General features: G+C 59.8%; 1 protein-coding gene and 1 long non-coding RNA gene across 3 annotated transcripts in view; one reads left to right on the plus strand and one right to left on the minus strand.

The window, feature by feature from the left end:
• The first annotated feature begins 5,304 nt into the window (after positions 1-5,304).
• The window catches only part of EFNA2 (ephrin A2), a 40,964-nt gene continuing 29,459 nt past the window's right edge, over positions 5,305-16,809 (plus strand). For both annotated transcript variants that reach the window (XM_048288299.1, XM_048288300.1), the window contains exon 1: positions 5,305-5,457. In XM_048288299.1, the coding sequence (XP_048144256.1) occupies positions 5,336-5,457 (122 nt within the window). In that variant the 5' untranslated portion in view covers positions 5,305-5,335. The remainder of the gene's footprint in view (positions 5,458-16,809) is intronic.
• Positions 8,153-11,293, minus strand: LOC125318004. Its single transcript, XR_007200240.1, has 2 exons — positions 10,697-11,293; positions 8,153-10,491 (listed from the first exon to the last, which is right to left on the minus strand). It is a non-coding gene; the product is annotated as an uncharacterized LOC125318004 (long non-coding RNA).

Here is a 16,809-nt window from a genome sequence, read left to right on the forward strand (position 1 = left end):
GTTTGGGGGTGTTTGAGGAGCCACCCTGTGACAGGGAGGCTCCAAGGAACCATTCCCCCTGCCAGGGCCTGTTCCAGCTCCCTGCTCTCCCTCTCTTCTCACCTTTATTTATTTAATTAATTTTTTTTTTCCCCCCCCTCATGGAAAACCACACGGTGGAACCTGCCCCCTCCAAGCCGGGTTTTCCTGCGGCTCCGTGCCTTGGCCGGGATGTCTCACCTCGGGAGCTGCCAATCCGTCTCTGTCAAGCTGTCAGCCCGGAGCGCTGGCTGGAGCCGCTGCAATTCAAAGTGGATTAACTCCTCGGGCTGCCCTCCCTCCCCCCGCCCCTCCCCATTCCACTTGGGTGGGTTTTGGCCGAACAGAAAACGCTTTTCCCCTGCGCTTTCCATATTCAAAAGCTCCCGGAGCGCAGCCGGATGGCAGCGGGGGCCTTGGGGTCGGGGGCTTCAGGCCGGCCTGCAGGGCCGGTGGCCGTGGGAGAGGGACACGGTGGCCGTGGCACCGCGCTGTGTCCCTGTAGCGCCCTTAATGGGGCTTTGGGAATGGTTTGTGCAGGGATGGGGGTTCCCCAGAGGGATGAGGGGCTGCAGACCCTCCCCAAAGCTCTCGGCTGTTCAGCTGCTTGTCCCCAGAGGGCTGCGGGGCTGGGGAGCTGCAGGGTTTGGGGGGCTGGGGGTTGCGGGACTGTAGGGTACAGGACTGGGGGGCTGCAGAGTTGGGGAGATGCCGGATTGGGGGGGCTGGGGGCTGCGGTGCTGGGGGCTACAAGGTTATGGGGTCGGGGGCTACAGGACTGAGGGGATGCAAGACTGGGGGGACTGGGGGCTGCAGGGTTGTGGGGCTGGGTGGGCTGCGGAGCTGTGGTCTGGGGGGGGGTCCTTTGTTTTCCCGGGTGATCAATTCCCCCAATCCAACCAGGGGTCGGGGCTGTGTCGCGTTAGCGGCGACCCGAGTGCACGGTGACAGCCCCGGGGGGCCGCGAGGGGCACCGGCACTAGAGGGGGGTATTGCCTAAGCAATGCGGTGCTGCTTCTCCGCCGCCGCCGCCTCAGCTTTGGGGCGAAACCGCAGGATTTTGGCAGGATTTTGGCCCTTGGCGGCTTCCCGGCTGGTTTTCCAGGTGTCGGCTGCGCTGGTATCCAGGTGCCGTTCCTGCGCCGCTCCCGCCCCCTTCGCGAAAGGGCTGTGGATTAATTCATGTTTGGAAATTGCTTTGAGGACGCTGCTGCAAGCGAGCGCTCCGGTACCACCGTCCCCGGTGGCCGAGGGACAGTAGCCACCAAATGCCACCGAGTCGGGGGGAGCCGCGCTCTCTCGTGGGCAGCACGGCTCCGGCGTGGGAAGGATTTATCCGCAGCTGGATTTTAGGGCTGGGTGTTTTTAACGAGCATCGGATGAGGCGGCAGAACGTGCCCGGTGCTGCTGCGGGAAGGTGTGAACGGCCCCGGGCGAGGCGTGTTTCATGCCCAGGCTGCGGGAGGGGTTTGGGTGTTCCCGGGTTCCCACCCTGAGCCGCAGGTTGTGGCTCTCTCGCATCCTGCTGGAGTCCCCCTCGACACTGCCCAGGATCCTGGGGGGCCACACAGGAGCTCCGGGCGCACCCGCATTTGGGGTATATTTGTGAGGTTTTGCAGTTCTGCACCTCGGTGGCAGCTTGGTTGGTTTCCTGAATAACCTGGGAGCTCAGGGAACCTGGGCGGCTCCAGGGAGCAAAACCTGGGAGCTGGAGCTGTGCCACAGTCCAGCCACATTGATGGATGTCCCCAGCGCTGTCCCCCAGCCCTGTGAGCCTGGGGATCCCGAGGGATGGGCCCATCCCTGGCATTTGGGGGTCGGTGCCTGTGGATGGGGTCAGAGCCTGGGGATGGGGGCTGGTGCCTGTGGATGCCACATAATGCCAAGGATCCCTCGGCTGGGGGCATCAGCACCACTCTCTTGCCTCCATGCCGGGCATCCGGATCCTGCTGCCAGCTGGGATTTCCCGTCACACCAATCCCTTCCAGTTTGGGAAGCTCCAAGGGACCCACCCGAGTCCCCTTTTTTTCCCTGTTGCAGCTCCATTCCCAGCAGCCTGGCTCTGCTCTGCTCGGGCGCTTCCCAGCCCTTTCCCTGTGACTCCTCGCCTTTTTAGTGGGAAGGGTTTTTTCTGTCGGTAGCAAATATTTTCCATAATTTCCTGACCGATCCAATTAATGCAGAGGAAGGCGGGTGTGAATTATCCCTCCCTGCATCCAGCCTTGCCCCCTGCATGGAGCTGGGGGCTGGAAATCACAGGATTTGCAGTAATTAAGGCAAATAGTTGGTTTTGTTTGGTAAGAAAAACAACCCGGTGCTGTTTGGAGAAGCCAGAAAAATCCTGGAAAACGTTTTCCTTCCCGTTACCAGGAGTGGGGAAGGAGAAGTCGTTCCATGCAAAGCAGGGCTGGGCCCCCACCTCGCCTGGGGCAGGGACAGGTTGGGACCGATCCTGGCTGGGAGGGAACGCGCCGGAGCGGGTGTGGGGCTGCTCCTGCCTGATCCCAGCATGGGATCACCCCATTCCCAGGGGATTTAATCTGTGATCCCCTGCAGCTCCGGTAGAACTGAGCTGGGATGTACTGCATTGGACTGGAATGAGTTGGGATGCACTGGGCCGAGCTGGGATGTACTGGGTTGGACTGGGCCGAGCTGGGATGCACTGGGCCGAGCTGGGATGCACTGGGTTGGACTGGGCCGAGCTGGGATGCACTGGGCCGAGCTGGGATATACTGGGTTGAACTGGGATGCACTGGGAATCTCCCGCCAGTGAGTACCCACTGGTGACCCGTCACCTCAACCCCTTGGCCAGCACGGCGCCCTTTGGATCGTTCCCATTCCCCAATCCACAAACACTGATGGGATCGCTCTGTGAGGTGGCAGCTCCGGATTTTGCCGTGCCCCTGGAGCTGCCCCTGGAATCTGGCTCTGCTGGGGCTCCTGTCTCTGTCCCCGAGCTGGGAGAAACCACGGCCGGGCCTCCCGGAGAGCCCGGAAAGGCTTTTAGTGGCTTGGCTGGAGAAATGGAAACAAATGAAGTTGACAGACAAGTGTCCGGGTTTATGGCAGCGTCCGCTGACAGGAGGGAGATTGGCTGTCGGGGGCTTGATGGAGACGGATCCTGATGGGAGCGGGATGAGGAGATGGATAACCTTGATGGAGCTGCGGCGCGGGAGGATGCTCTGGTGGCATTATTCCAAAATAATTTGGTTTTTATTTGTTTTCCTTTGGGGCGGGGGGAGGGATGTGGAGCCCCGCAGTCCGTGGAGTTTTTCCTAAATAGATTTGCTAAATAAATAATGAGGAGGATCCATATTTTATTTATATCCCACCTCTCCGTGTGGTGCTGAAGGTGTTTTACACCGGGCCGCTCCCTCCCTTTTAGCACGGACAAACTCCAAAGAGCTCATGAGATGGAGATGGATTTACAGGGATATTTGGATGCTGAGCAGAAGGACGGGCAGCGGGATGTGCTGGAACTGCTCCTCCTGATGGACTTAATGGGCACCTTGGTGCTTTGTGAATCCAACTGGAAGTGTCTTTGCATCTGGAGGCACCTGAGGAATTCTGGTGCGAGCCAGCTCTGGCTCCGAGGAGCTCAGGGGGGACCTAAGCACCCGGGAGGACAATCCAGGACACCCAGGGAGACATTCCAGGATCAGGGAGGAGGATCTGGGATCCACCTGTGTCCACTCATCCCTCTGAAACAGTTTTTGAAATTTGGGGGGACCTGGGGGGGTCTGGGAGCAGAGCAGGTCCTGTCCAGCGAGGACCAGCCCCCCCGGACAGCCCAAGAGGAGTGTCCTTGCTCGGGGATGTGACTCCAGGGCTGTGGGGTGTCCTTGTTCAGGGATGTGGCTGGGAGGCACAGCTGTGACCAAAAATCCCACTGGATTTTCCCTGTTCTCCCCAAGCTCTGTCCTTCCCAGAGCCAGACATGGCCCCACAGCAGCTCCAGGGCTTTGTGTTATTCCCATCACTGTTTTCCAAGATTTTGACAAAGCAGAGTGATCCCTTAACACATTAATTTATCCTTGGATCAGAGGTGAAAAAATGTCCCTGCTGAGGGGGGGACTCTCTGTGTCACTGTCCATCTGTCTGTCTTTCCTTGGCACCTGCGGGTCACAGGACATGTCCCCATCCCCGTCCCCTCCAGCGCAAGCCCCTGACTGCCCCTCCGTCACATATCCCCCCCCATCACCCCCCGGGCACCCCAACCCCCCCCATCAACGCATCCCTTCCTCAAGGTAAAGGACCCCCAACCTCCCTCCTGCTTCCAAACTCCCCCCACCCACCCATGTGACCCCCCCTTCCAAAATCCCAATCCCCTGCCAGTGAACCGCTTCCCTTCCCAAAGCCCCCCCGCTTTGCCAGCGTGACCCCTCCCCTTCCAAAGACCCCCCCGCCGGTGTGACACCCCCCCCCCCTTTCCAAAGCCCCTCAGCCCACCCGGTGCGACCCCTCCCTTTCCAAAGACCCCCCCCAAGCCGATCGCTGTAACCCCCCCATGCAGCTCCCCTTCCCCGGGGGTTCCGGTTCGTTCCCCCCCCCCCCCCCGGTGTGACCCCCCCCCCTCTTCGCAGACCCCCCCCCCCCCCCCGCCGGGGCGTGGCCGCGGGAGCGCGCGGGGGCCCCGCCCTGGGATCGCGCCGGGCGCGCGCGCGGCCGCCGGTGGCAACAATGTGTCAGAGGCGGGGCGGGGGCGGGGCCGGCGCGCGGCGGGGGCGGGGCCCGGGGCGGGGCCGGGCCCGGGGGCGGTCCCGGCGCGGGGGCGGTCCCGGGCGGGGGGCGCGGGCGGCGGGCGCAGCATGGCGCGGCGGCACTGAGCGAGCGGCGGCCTCCCGGCCCGGCCTTTGTCTCTCCGGTGTCCCCGGGGCGGAGCAGCCCGCGGCGGGGCCCGGGGCTGAGCCCGCAGGTGCGGCGGCAGCACCGGGGGCTCGGTACCGGGCGGCGGCGGCGGCGCCGCGGGGCTCGGAGGAACTTGGCCGAAGTTGGGCGCGGGGGGGGGGGGGGGGGCGGGCGCGGGAGGTGGTGGTGGGGGGGGGGAAGGTTCCCGGTACCGGGGCGATCCCGGGGCGCCGCGGCAACCGGGCCGGTCCCCGCCGCCCGAGCGCGGGATGCGGCTGCCCCGGCGCCGCCGCACCGCGGCCGTCCCCGAGTCCCCCCGCTGACGGCGCCCGGGGCCGCGGGCGATGGTGAGGGCTGGGCGCCCGCCCGCCGCCGCCGCCGCCCGCCGCCCGCCCGCCGTCCCCGGCCGGCCCCAGGGCCCCGCCGCCCCGTGAAGCGGCCGGAGCCGCGCCCGCCGCCCGCCGGGACGATGGTGCGCTGCGGGGCGGCCGCGCTGCTCGCCGCGCTCCTCGGCGTCTGCGTCTGGACCGACGAGACCGGGAAAGTTATCTCGGACCGGTTCGCCGTCTACTGGAACCGGAGCAATCCCAGGTGAGGCGGGGGGCGGCGGGGGCGGCCTTGGCGCCCGAGTTCCAGTCGGTGTTTCCCCCCGCACGCACACCCGGTGAGCGCCTGCCGCCGCCCGGTGACAGCGGCCGCCGCCGCCCGTGGAGGGTCGGGTCCCCCTCGAGGCCCCGGTGGGCTCCGGTGAACGGGCTGGGCGGCCCTGGGGAGGGGGGTGGTCCCCGGGGGTCCCTCCCCCGAAAGTTCCCGCGGAGCCCCCGGCGGACCGTCCCCGGGGGCTGCGGCAGCGCCAGGAGCAGCGCCGGGCGCGGGGCGCGTTCCCGGGGGCGGCGGGGGGGAGCGGGCGGCGGGGGCTGCGGCTCGGCCCCTCCGCGCCCAACTTCGGGGAAGTTCAAGTTCCTCCCCCCGCCACCCCGTCCCCCCCCCGGTCCCTCTCCCGGGATGAAGGTTCTGCGAAAAAAACCCCTAAATCCGCCCAAAGCGGTGGCTGCGGAGGAGGGGGGGGGGTCGGAAAGAGCGATTTGGGGGGAAAAAGGCAAAACGGGCCTGAGGGGGGCAGGGGGACTGCGGAGCTGGGGATGCCCGGCCCTGCTGCTCCCGGGTCATTCCCATCCTGGAAGCACAATACCCACAGTTGGCTTCGTTTCCTGACTCCAGTTGGAATTTCGATTTTTCTGTCTGGTTTTTCCCTACCAAGTGGTTTTTTTTGCGGGGGACAAGAGTTTCGTTTCTCTCGTATTTCTTTGTTCATGATTTTGAAGAACCAAAAACTGTTGGTGAGTTGGGAGCAGGAGGAATTCTGCTCTGAGAATGTTCAGGTGGTTGGGACCCTCGGGACCCCCCACCCACCCCGTGGGGACACCCCTTGGGCTCTGAACGGGCCCGTTTGTGGGGATTCCTGTAAAAACAAAAAACCAGCCATCAAACCCCAAAATTCCTCAAAGTTCTCCCGAGCCTGGCACTGTCTGTGAGCGGCGAGGGATGAGCTCTGTGGGTGCTGCTGCCCCTGTGGCCCCCGGCTTTGGGCTGCCCTGTTTTCTGGGTCAAACGGGGGGTTCTTTGTCCCCCTCGGTCCCTGCGTGATGAGTGGCCTCGTAGGGCACGGCGTGGCCTGGTCCTCGTCCCCTGGGCTGCCAGCGACGTGAGGCGGCTCCTCCAGCACCGGGTGCCTCATCCCCTGCTGCCATCCATGAGGGGACCCTCGGTGGCACCTTCTCTCCCTCGATGACACCGGCGCACTTGGGCAAAGTTCCCGGCGGTGTTTCGACGCTGGGACACGCGCGGGGCCGAGGACCCTCAGCAGCACCCGGTGCCCGTCCAACCTCCACACGTGCCTTTGGGGGGACCCACCCGTGCCCCTCTCGCCGCCCCGAAATTGGGGCGAGCCCGTCCCTTTGTGCCTTGGTGGCGGTGCCTTGGCGGCGGTGCCTGCGCCGCGGGCCGCCCGCGGTGCATATGGATTTTATTATCTCCCTCACATTTTTGTGGGGGATTGTAAGAGCCAGGGAATTATACATTTTTTTTAATTTTTTTTTTTTTTTTTTGCCCATTGCGAAGTTTTTGGTTTCGGCTCCTGGTGCTCCCCCCCCCCCCCCAGCTGCCACACTTTGGGCTCTTTGCTTTTGTTCTCCCAAATGCCAAACATGTGTGAGGGCCCCCCCCCGGTCCAACTCTGGCATCCCGGAGATGAGGGCGGTTGGGGCGGTGGCTGGGATTTGGCACCCAAGGGTTCCTGTGGCTGGGATTTGGCGCCCAAAGGTTCTGACGTTTGGGATTTGGCACCCAAGGGTTCCTGGGGATGGGATTTGGCACCCAAGGGTTCCAATGGTGGTGCCAACAGCCAAAAGTAGCCCCTTGGCCGTTGGTGATGGGCGTCCCGGGACCCGACACCGGTGATGGCGTCGGCTCCATCCCCTTCGCCCCCTCGTAGACGCCGCCGAGAATTTCTCCTCGAAAAACCCACGGTGGATCGTTATTCCATATACGTTTATATATTTATATATTTCTAAATCTGCTGTTGGCAGGGAAAATATTTTCGAGGAGCGGGGTCGGGGGGGGAAATAAAATGGAGCGGAGGGAAGCATGAGGGGCTGGGAGGGAAGAGCAGACAATGGCTGGTGGGTTCAGCAGGCACGTCCGCAGCGCCTGGCTCCGGGATGTGACCCAAATTTCCCCAATGTGGGAGCGCCCCGTGTCGCCAGCGCTCCCTGCCTGCGCCTTCGGCTCTCGGAATTCGAGGCAATTTATTAGGGGTTGCAAAGATTGAAATTGCCATTGAGTTTCCTGCTTATTCCCTTTTTGAACCCAGCGGTGGGTTTATTTTGTCTCTGGAGTTACTACAAGACCGTCTCATTCTTAAAAATGAAGGAAAAAACGTATTTATGCTTTTTCTGGTCTCTCATTTTCATTCTTTTTTTTCCCCCCTCGCCAACACCTCATTTAGTGAGGGGGAAATAAAAAGGGGTTAAAAAAAAAAAGGAGAAAAGACCCAAGGTTAAAATGCCCTGTTTGAACCCACAGACCTTCTCTGCCGCTAAATATTTTTCCTCAGGTTTATACAGCAATCTGTATTTTATAAAGGACAGGAATAAATCTCATGGTCGATATGATTTGCCCAGATTAGAATAATTCTATATTTCGTAATTGGGGCTAAATTAAAAATAAGTGGTACCTCGGGATGCTGCAATTTCCCTGTTCTGGGGAGAGATTTAACCACTCGCTGTGGATTTACAAGGTTTATTTTTATTTTTAAATGGTTTCATGAGGATGCGCTGGGAAACCGTTTGGCTGGATGGAACTCCTGGGTTATCCGGGAAAAAAACGAAGGATGATGAACGTGGAATTATATAATAACGGGCAGTTTCGGTACCGTGTGGAAGTGTGGATTTTTGCTCCGTGGCACGTACAGGCGCTGCCGATGGTCGCTCTCCGGGTGTGAATCCGTTGGCTGTGGCCGGGCCGGGTGCGGGTGGATCCATTGGTCGTGGATGCCATCCATGGATGGGATCTTGGGGCTCTTCCCAGGTCTGGCACCACGGGCAGGGGTCCAGCACGGTGGGCAGGGGTCCGGCAGCACAAGCAGGGCTCTCCCCGCCGTCACTCCGTGTTTTCCAGCTGGTGGTGCGGGAGCCGCTCGCCCGTAGGATTCCAGGGTGGATCTGCCTTGGGAGCCAAGCGGGTCGATCCGGGTGTCCTGGAGTGTGCAGCATCACCAGAGGGTTGGGGTGTCCAGTTTTGGCCCCCATTGCCCCCCACAGCACAGCAGGTTTAGGGTGGATGTCTCTGCGCGCGGCACCGCAACACGCGGCAAAAAATCAGGGATTTGGGAAAACCTCTGTGCTACGGGTGAAAAGGTCTGTGGGAAGGAGTGACCTGTCCTCAGAAGGTCTCCAGTCCTGTGATCCTGACCTGTGGCCTCATGGCCATGCTGGAAGGCCGAGGAAGGGCAGAGGGTTTGGGATTTGTTCCCGTCCCCCGCTCTGCTGACAGCCGGGTGACAGGCAGGGAATCGTCATTCCCGAATGCTGGTCGGTGTTCCTGCAGCAATCCCGCTGTCACTGCCGTGTGCTGGATCCACAGCGGGAATGTGCAAAGTGCCAGGGGTTTTCCTCCCTCCGTTCACGGCACAGATCCCTGGGACCGGGCGGGATCGTGCCCGTGGCCTGGTTTAACGCTGAGGTCACGGCGCTGCCTCCGAACGGTTCTTTTGCTGATTTCTGTATTATTTTTCAGTGTGGTTTGTGAGCACAGCTGGGATTTCTGTTCTGCTCCTCTGCACTCCCCAATCCTGGGATCGGGAACCGGAGAAATGGTTCCTAGCAGGGGGATTTGCAGAGCTCGGTGATGCTCGGGGCCAGCGGTTGACGGCAGGGCAGGACTTTGGGGGGTCCTTTGAGAGGCAAGGTGCCCGTGCCACAGGGGTGGTGGGGTTGGGGTGAAGGGGGCACATCTTGGAGGGGATTTGGATTGTGTTCCCAATCCCATTGGATTTTGTTCCCTTTTTTTCCTGCATTCCCATCTCCTGGAGCTGCAGCCCCGGCGCCTGCCGGTTGCTGGTGCTTTGTCCGAGAGCCCAGAGCTTGGTGCCCGTGGCCAGGAAAGCCATGGCCGTGACCGTGACCCACTGACCACCCAAGCCAGGGCCAACTTGCCCACCTGTGTGTCACGAGGGGCTGTGGCCAGGCCGCTGGTGGTTGTGTGTGCCACCTCCCCATCAAGGGAGCAAAGACGATGATTTTTCCAGGGCAATTTGGTGCTGCAGAGGGGTGGCTGAGCAAGAGGGCTCAGCTTGGGGGGATCCCACCCATGTCTCCATGTTGGAGTGGGGCTGGATCCCCAAACCTCTGTGTCCTGGCTCTGGCTGGGACTTTTGGGGTCACCCCCATTGCTACATGTCCCCAGTTCTCTGTGTCCTCCCTCTCTGCTCCCACGGGCATCGTACTGGGGCCCACATCAGCCTCTGAAAGAATCATGCCCCGCTCCCCCCTTGGAGTGATTTTAATGTGAATTTAGCCCTGGCACTCGGGTTGTTCCTGTGTCACCATCGGGCCGAGTCCCCTCTCGGGGTGCCAGAGCGGTGCCGGGTGTTTGGGTGTGCCAGCGCTCGGCCTCATCCTGTGCAATCTCTGCTCTTTTAGTTTTCCTCCTTCTGTTCTCCCTTTGTGCCGAGATCACTCCCAGCCCTTCCCACCCCTCTTTTCCAGCCCGTTAAGCCGTGTTAGCAATTCCTCACCAGCCCAGGGCTGCGGCGAGTGGTTAATGGAGAGCAGACACCACCGGGCCGGCGTCGCTGACAGGATTCTCTCTCCGTGCCCGTCTCCGTCTCCGCCTGTCCCTTTCCAGGGACCGCAATTACATTCCCTGCTGGTTGCACATTTGGTATCCAAATGCCGGCCATGCGCCGCATCCTAATGTGAGGATGGGCTGGGGGCATGCGGAGCTGCTGGAGGGTCAGACGGTCCCCAGGACCACCCCCAGATCCCGGGGTGTCCTGGTGGGGGTGGGACACGCAGAGGGTGGGCAGTGGGAACGGTGCAGGGGGTGAGAGATGCCCTCAGGTACCTTGGAAACATACAGATTTATAGATATTTATATACAAATGTATTTATAGGTATGATATAAATTATATATTTATTTATTTATGTGGGTGTTTATTCACCCCCCACCCCCCAAATACACTTTACACACACAAATAACCCAGTGCCAGAACCCCCCCTGTGTGGCAATGCTGTGCCACCCCTGTGTGACATTCCCCTGGAATTCCTACCTGGGGGCTCCGGCATGTCCCTGGCTGTGGGTTTACCTGGCTCCAGGCACAGGTCCGTCCGTCTGTCCAGCTGTGTCCATCCCAGTGCCGCATCAGGAGCTGGCTGGAGCCGTACCTGCCTGTGCCTGACAAGGTTCAGCTGCTGGGTTGGCTGGAAAATTGCAGCAATTGTTCCTTAAATAGCTCCTTGTTCCTGATGGTGACAATTTCGGTTCTTTTGTGTTAGATATTAATCATGATTTCTGAGGCTCCGTTTTGATCCGAGCTGGTTTTCCCCACTCGGGGCAGAGATCCTGCCCTGCTTCGTTGGATTTTATGGGATTTAAGGAAGGCGAGCAGCTCGGAGCGCTGTTAGCTTCAGCCCCTAAGAGGAATTTAAATTCCTTTTCCCCCTTTGCCGTGACCCGATGCTCATCCCAATGTCCGGCCGCTTCCCTCCGCTTGGAGATCCATCCCAAAAACAGGACCAGGCCCTGTTTGGCCTCTGCAAGTGCAGGGGGAAGCGCCATTCTCCAAGGATCCAGGCCAGATTATTGCCTGGAATCAATGATCTTGGAGCTCTTTCCCAACCCAAACGATTCCATGATTCTCCAGAACCGGAGAAGTGTCGGGGTGAGCCGGTGGCCACTTCGGCCTTTGCCAGTTGAACTCCGGAGGCGTCTCTGAACCCCCTCCAAAGCCAGGGCTGTGTTTAGGGCTGTCTGTGGGTCCAGACTCTTTGCCACCAGCTCAACCCTTCCGTTTTTGGGGACCCCGTGGCTGTTCCCCCTGGCTGGCTGGGAGCTGTGTCAGGGGCACGGCGCCCATGGGGCCGTTAGGGCGTGGGATGCACCAGTGCTGCTTTGATCCCGGCAGGAAAAGCGGGAAGGGACGAGGCTGAGAGCAGGGCAGTGGGATGGAGCCCGGACCGTGTCCCTGCTCTGTCCTGGCTTGTTCCCGGGTGGTCACAGTGTTGTTATTTATTTATTTCTCCTCCCTCGATCCCCCTTGGCTTGTTGCTGCTGCTGTGCCTGGGCTGCTAAAGAGCTTCCCATTGTTCCGGAGCTAATTACCTCCTAATGAGACTCCCGGCTCAAAAGCCGAGTGGAGCAGGGGCTGTGGGGGGATGTGAAGGGGCTGTGCTGGGAGGGGGGTGAGGGCAGGGCTGGGGTCACCGCCGGGGTCACCGCCGGGGTCAACTGATGGCTTCGGCTGTGCCGCCTCCACGGTGTGAATTGGGGCTGGCAGTGGAGAGATCCACGGCCATGGAGCTGCCGGCCTGGAGCTTCATCCCAAAGGGCAACTGGGAAGTGGTTTTGCCAAAATTTTCTTGTTGAGCCCCAAACCCGGGGAGAAATCAAAGCCCCGTGGATTTTGGCGAGGCGGGGCTGTGCTGGTGCTCGGAGCCTGGGAGCATTCCCGGTGCCCCATCTGGGCCAGGTGTCACTTTTAGGGCACATCCTTCATTTTGGAGGTGGTGCTTAAACCAGGGGTCTTCGGAGCTTATCCCATCCGTGTGCTGGACAAATCCTGCTCCACTTTGCTGCTTCCCTCTTGACCTTATCCCATCCTGACCTTTTATTCCATCCCTCAGCGAGAGACTGGCATGAGCCCTGATCCTGATGGGATTCGCCACTTTGGCTGGAGGGAGCCAAGCAGTGTCCAGGAGTGTCCTTGTCCCCGCTGGGATGCGGAGCAGAACTTTGGGCTCTGCATCCTGGATCCTGCTCTGCCCCTGGAACATCCCGCGTGTCCCTCGGGGTTGCGGCGGCTCCTGTGGCTCCTCCATGTGCCGCAGACGTGATGGGGGGAAAAAAGGATCCTTCTCCAAAGGGATTGGGAAAGCCCCCACCTCCGCCCTGCTCCGATTGAAGCCGTGCTTTTGTGCCCCCGCACGGGGTGGGGGGTCCCGAACTTCAGAGGGGGACGAGGCGCTCAAAGCAACAACAGTGGGGGAAATCATTCCAAAGGAGGAAAATTTACTCCCTGGAATAATAATGAAGACGGGGGAATGAGTTCCCCTTCCCTGTGCCCTTGGCGGGTGCCCGGGGCACTGAGGGGTCCAGAGTGAGCCTCTCCAAGGGGTCGGAGGTGCTGGCAGTTTTGGGATCACCCCGTCCGGCCCAGCTTGCCCATGGATCCATCTCCAGCTGCGCGACAAAGCCCGGGATCCGTGGCGCTGGGCTCTGGTGAAGCCAAATCAGCGCCGGGGCAGGGAGATCCACGCTCCCATTCCGAGCCCTCCTCAGATCCATTCGACGATTTCCTTTGGGTCGTTAATGAAGGGAGAGGGATGTGGAAACAGGGATTTAGACTCTTGGTTTTTTTGATTCCTCTCCTTTTAAATCTTTCCCCTCTTCCCGTGTTTGCTTCCCAAGGCGCCGGTGAGGCAGAGGAGCAGCAAGTGATGCCGCTGCTGGGAGAGGAACGGCCGCGGGGCCGAGCCACGTCCTGGTGGGGCTGTGCCGTGGTGGGATCCCGCGGGATACACCTGTGCCGTGGTGGGATCCTGTGGGATGCATCCCTACGCTCCCTCAGCACATCAGCTCTTCCTGACCTCCCAGTTTTCCACTTTCCTTGATGTTTCCAGCTGCTCCGGCCTTGTTTTGTTGGATTTTCCTGTTTTCCCTGCAGCCGTGACCTCCAGGCACATGTGGGTGTCCGTGCAAGCACTGGAGCTGCCCGTGCCAGGTCGGTCCCACCAAACACCAGCCTGGTGCTGGACCTGGAGCCGCCGCTCCCTGTGGATGCTGGCACCGGTATTCCCACCACCGGCATTTCCACCCCGGCATTCCCACCGCGCTGCCGAGGCGTTCCCAGGATCCGCAGAGTTTTACACCATCACTCAATATCTTTTTTGGTTTTGTTTGACTCCAGGAATGGACTTTTTGTTTCAACTCCTTCCCCACCACCCCTGAAATCCCCCAGGAATCCAACTTTGGATTATTTTGGATTTTTTGTGCCAAACCCGAACCTCTCCCGGCTTCGATTCCCAGCGCGGCCGACTTGGGGAAAAAAGGGGAATAAATGGCAATGGGGGTTTTTAATGGCTGGGAATGGGGAAACCCCATTCCATCCCCAGCTTCCTCCTCCTGCCGCATCCCAATCGCCTCCTCCATCTGTTTCCTTGGCGTTCGGCTGAATTTCCCTGGAAATATTTTGCTGTTTCCCCCCAATACAACCAAGTTTGGTCCGATTTTTTTTTTTCCCCCCTGCAGGAGAGGAGGAATTATCCGTCTCGGTTTATTTTTCCTTGAACATTACATGGGAGCAAAACTCACCCATGTGCTGGGAAAGAGATAAAGTGTTTAGACAGCAAATACAAATATTCCAGAGCACTCAGCCCGGCTACAGCGATTCCTGCCAGGATTCTGGATTCCGTGCCGTGTCTTCCAGGGGGGTTTTATTTAGACTGCCTTTTTTTTTTTTTTTTTTTAATTATTTATCAAAAACCCTATTTATATTTGCAGTAAAATAAAATCAACCTGACCCTGTAGAGAACTTGAAAAAATCCCAATTCTTTCCTTTTCCAATCCTGTTTCCACTGAGGAAAAAAAGCCCCTGGACCTCGTGCCCTGCACAAAATCCAACCGCGACGGGATTATTCCGGCGGCTGAGCTTCTCTGCAGGCGCTGGGACGGCGCCGGCTCTGTGTGTCCCACCCCCCCAAAATCGGGATGCAGGGAAGCTCCTGCAGAGGTGGGGATGGAGCTGGGACCCCTGGGGTCTTCCCATGGGATTTTGGGGGCGCAGGCTCCCTTGTGCCTTGAGCACCCAAAAAGGGGTTTATGATTCTGATTTGATTTCAGTATTAAACGATGGATCAGCTCCCGCTGCTCCTCGGGAGCATCCCGGCTGTATCCCAGTCTCCCGTCAGTGTCCCAGCCCTGCTGGGGACCCCACGGGTGTCACTGTCACCCTGGTGCTGGGCGCTGGTGCTGTCAGGAGCTGAGGAAGCTCTTTCCCAGCCAGCTCGATAATCCCAATTATTATCTGGATTCTCGATCAGGGTTGCTTATTAAACTTGGCACTGCTGGCTTTGCCGTTCCGGCCGCCTGCCTCGGCAGAGGGATTTATCTCCTGCCAACGCGGGAAGGAAATTGAGTGGAAAAATGCGGGGCAGAGCCCCCCGGGACGGCGCAGGGGGGGCTGGGGGTACCCGGCTTCCAAAGGGCCGGGAGATGCCGGCACAGCCCCAGCGGTGCCGGGGTGGGTTGGTGGAGCCACCCGGGCCGTGTCCGTGTGTCCTTTTCCATCCCTCCGTCCCCACCCTGTGCTGGCGGAGCAGCCCTGCTCTGGGATGGGCGTTTTTATTCCAAGGTTATTTTGGAATGGTCGGTGCTTTTGTGCCATACAGCCGTGGTTATTTTCCCTTCTCCCTGGAATCTAAAGGACCTTTTGTCAGCCCCTCTCCCCTTTCGCACCAGGAATATCAGCTTTTTCCATATCCAGGCCTTTCCGCTGGAGCTCCCTGCTTCCCATCCCACAAACCTTCCTGGTTTGCTCACCGACCCTTCTTCTCACATTGTACCCACAAACTGGGTTTTGTTTTTACCCGACACGGCGCCGGAGCTGCCCGAGCCAGGGCCGATGTGCCGACCCTTCCAAAGGGGCTTTTCCCAAATTTCACCCAGATCTCAGCACCGATCCAGCAGGACATCCAGGAGAGTAGGGTGGGAGGTGGGATAGATGCCCCTGGGAAAAGATGCTCTCCCGCAGGGTTTCCCTCCCTCTTGGTATTTGGATGTTTCAGTTTTCCTGTTGCTCTGCTCTGCTTTTTCCTGCCTTTCCACCATTTTTTCTGCATTTTAAAAACACCTGTACAAACCCTTTAACTGGAATTCCCTCTTTTTTTGTGTCCGGCTGCTCTCCCGCCCCTGGGATCCCTGTTTTAGGGTGGGGGCTCTCCCCCGTCCCCTCCCCACGTTGCTGCTGAGGGATTTGGGTGAGGACTGGGTTGTCTCCAAAGTCCTTTATTTGGGAAGTTACCGTTATCCTGAACCCTGCAAGGATCTTCCCTCGGGAGCAGCCTCGTGCTCCAGGGCTTGGTGTCCATCTTGGGAACGCTCCAGGCTCCCTCCTTGGCTTTTTCAAGATGCTTCGTGCCGGGTGGTTGGGAGAACCTGCTGCCCTCTGGCTCTGGCTGAGGGGCTCAGGATGGAGCCGTGGCCCTGCCAGGCTGTGCCTGTGACTGTCCCAGTGCCCGTCCCATTGTTGTGGAACCGCCATCGGATACGGCACTGGCTCATGGGAATTCTGGCACCGGCTCCGGCTGCAAATGCTGGTCAAAATGGTGCTCCCGTGTGGTTTCCAACAGAGAATCCAAGCCTGTCAGGAGCAGAAATGGCTTCTGGCTCCAGGCTCCATCCATGTCTCCGTTGGATCACCGTGGGGATTGGTTTGGCCGGAGCCGCGCGGGTGCCGAGCGCTGTGGAACACCAGGATCGTGTGCTCCGCCACTGCCCTGGCATTGCTCCTGACCCTTTGAGGTGGGATTTAAGGCTAAACTGGAAGAGTTGGGAGCAGATTTGGGAGCAGGATCTGTGCTCTGGAGGCAGCACCCAGCCCAACCAGTGCTGGCCTTCCTAACGCCCACTGCCGCAAGTGACCTTCACCTCGGGCCAGCTCCCGACTTTCCCTGCCTGCTCTTCTGGCATTCCCAGCTTTCCCCTCTCCGTGGTGGTTCCTGGGGTCAGTTGCCCCCAGTTCCAGCCACCCAACCGCTGCCTCTCCCAGCTCATCCCGCTGCCATCTGCAGTTTTCCATTGTTCCTTGGCTCTTCCCGGCGCTCCCTCCGGCGCTGGGATGCGGAGCGCCGGCAGTGGGGGGATGTCCGGGGCCCAGTGTCACAGCCAGGGTCTGGACTCTGGGAAAATCTGGACTCCATTTCAAAGCTGATTAATGATAATCATAAATCATAATGTTGTCTCTTAAGATAGAAAGCTTTGGATCGGGAGCAGGGACTCTTATCCTGCGAGCTGGGGGTGATCCTGGATCTGGCTTCCAGCTCATTACCCGGAGACAAATGGCTTCTCCCTCCCCCAGCCTCAGTTTCTCTGTGGGTAAGGTGAGGATCGCTGCCAGGGGCTAAATTAGGGAATTAATGCTGGTGGAGTGATTGAGAGATGGAGAAG

Source organism: Corvus hawaiiensis, chromosome 28 (genome assembly GCF_020740725.1).
Source record: "Corvus hawaiiensis isolate bCorHaw1 chromosome 28, bCorHaw1.pri.cur, whole genome shotgun sequence".
NCBI lineage: Eukaryota > Metazoa > Chordata > Aves > Passeriformes > Corvidae > Corvus > Corvus hawaiiensis.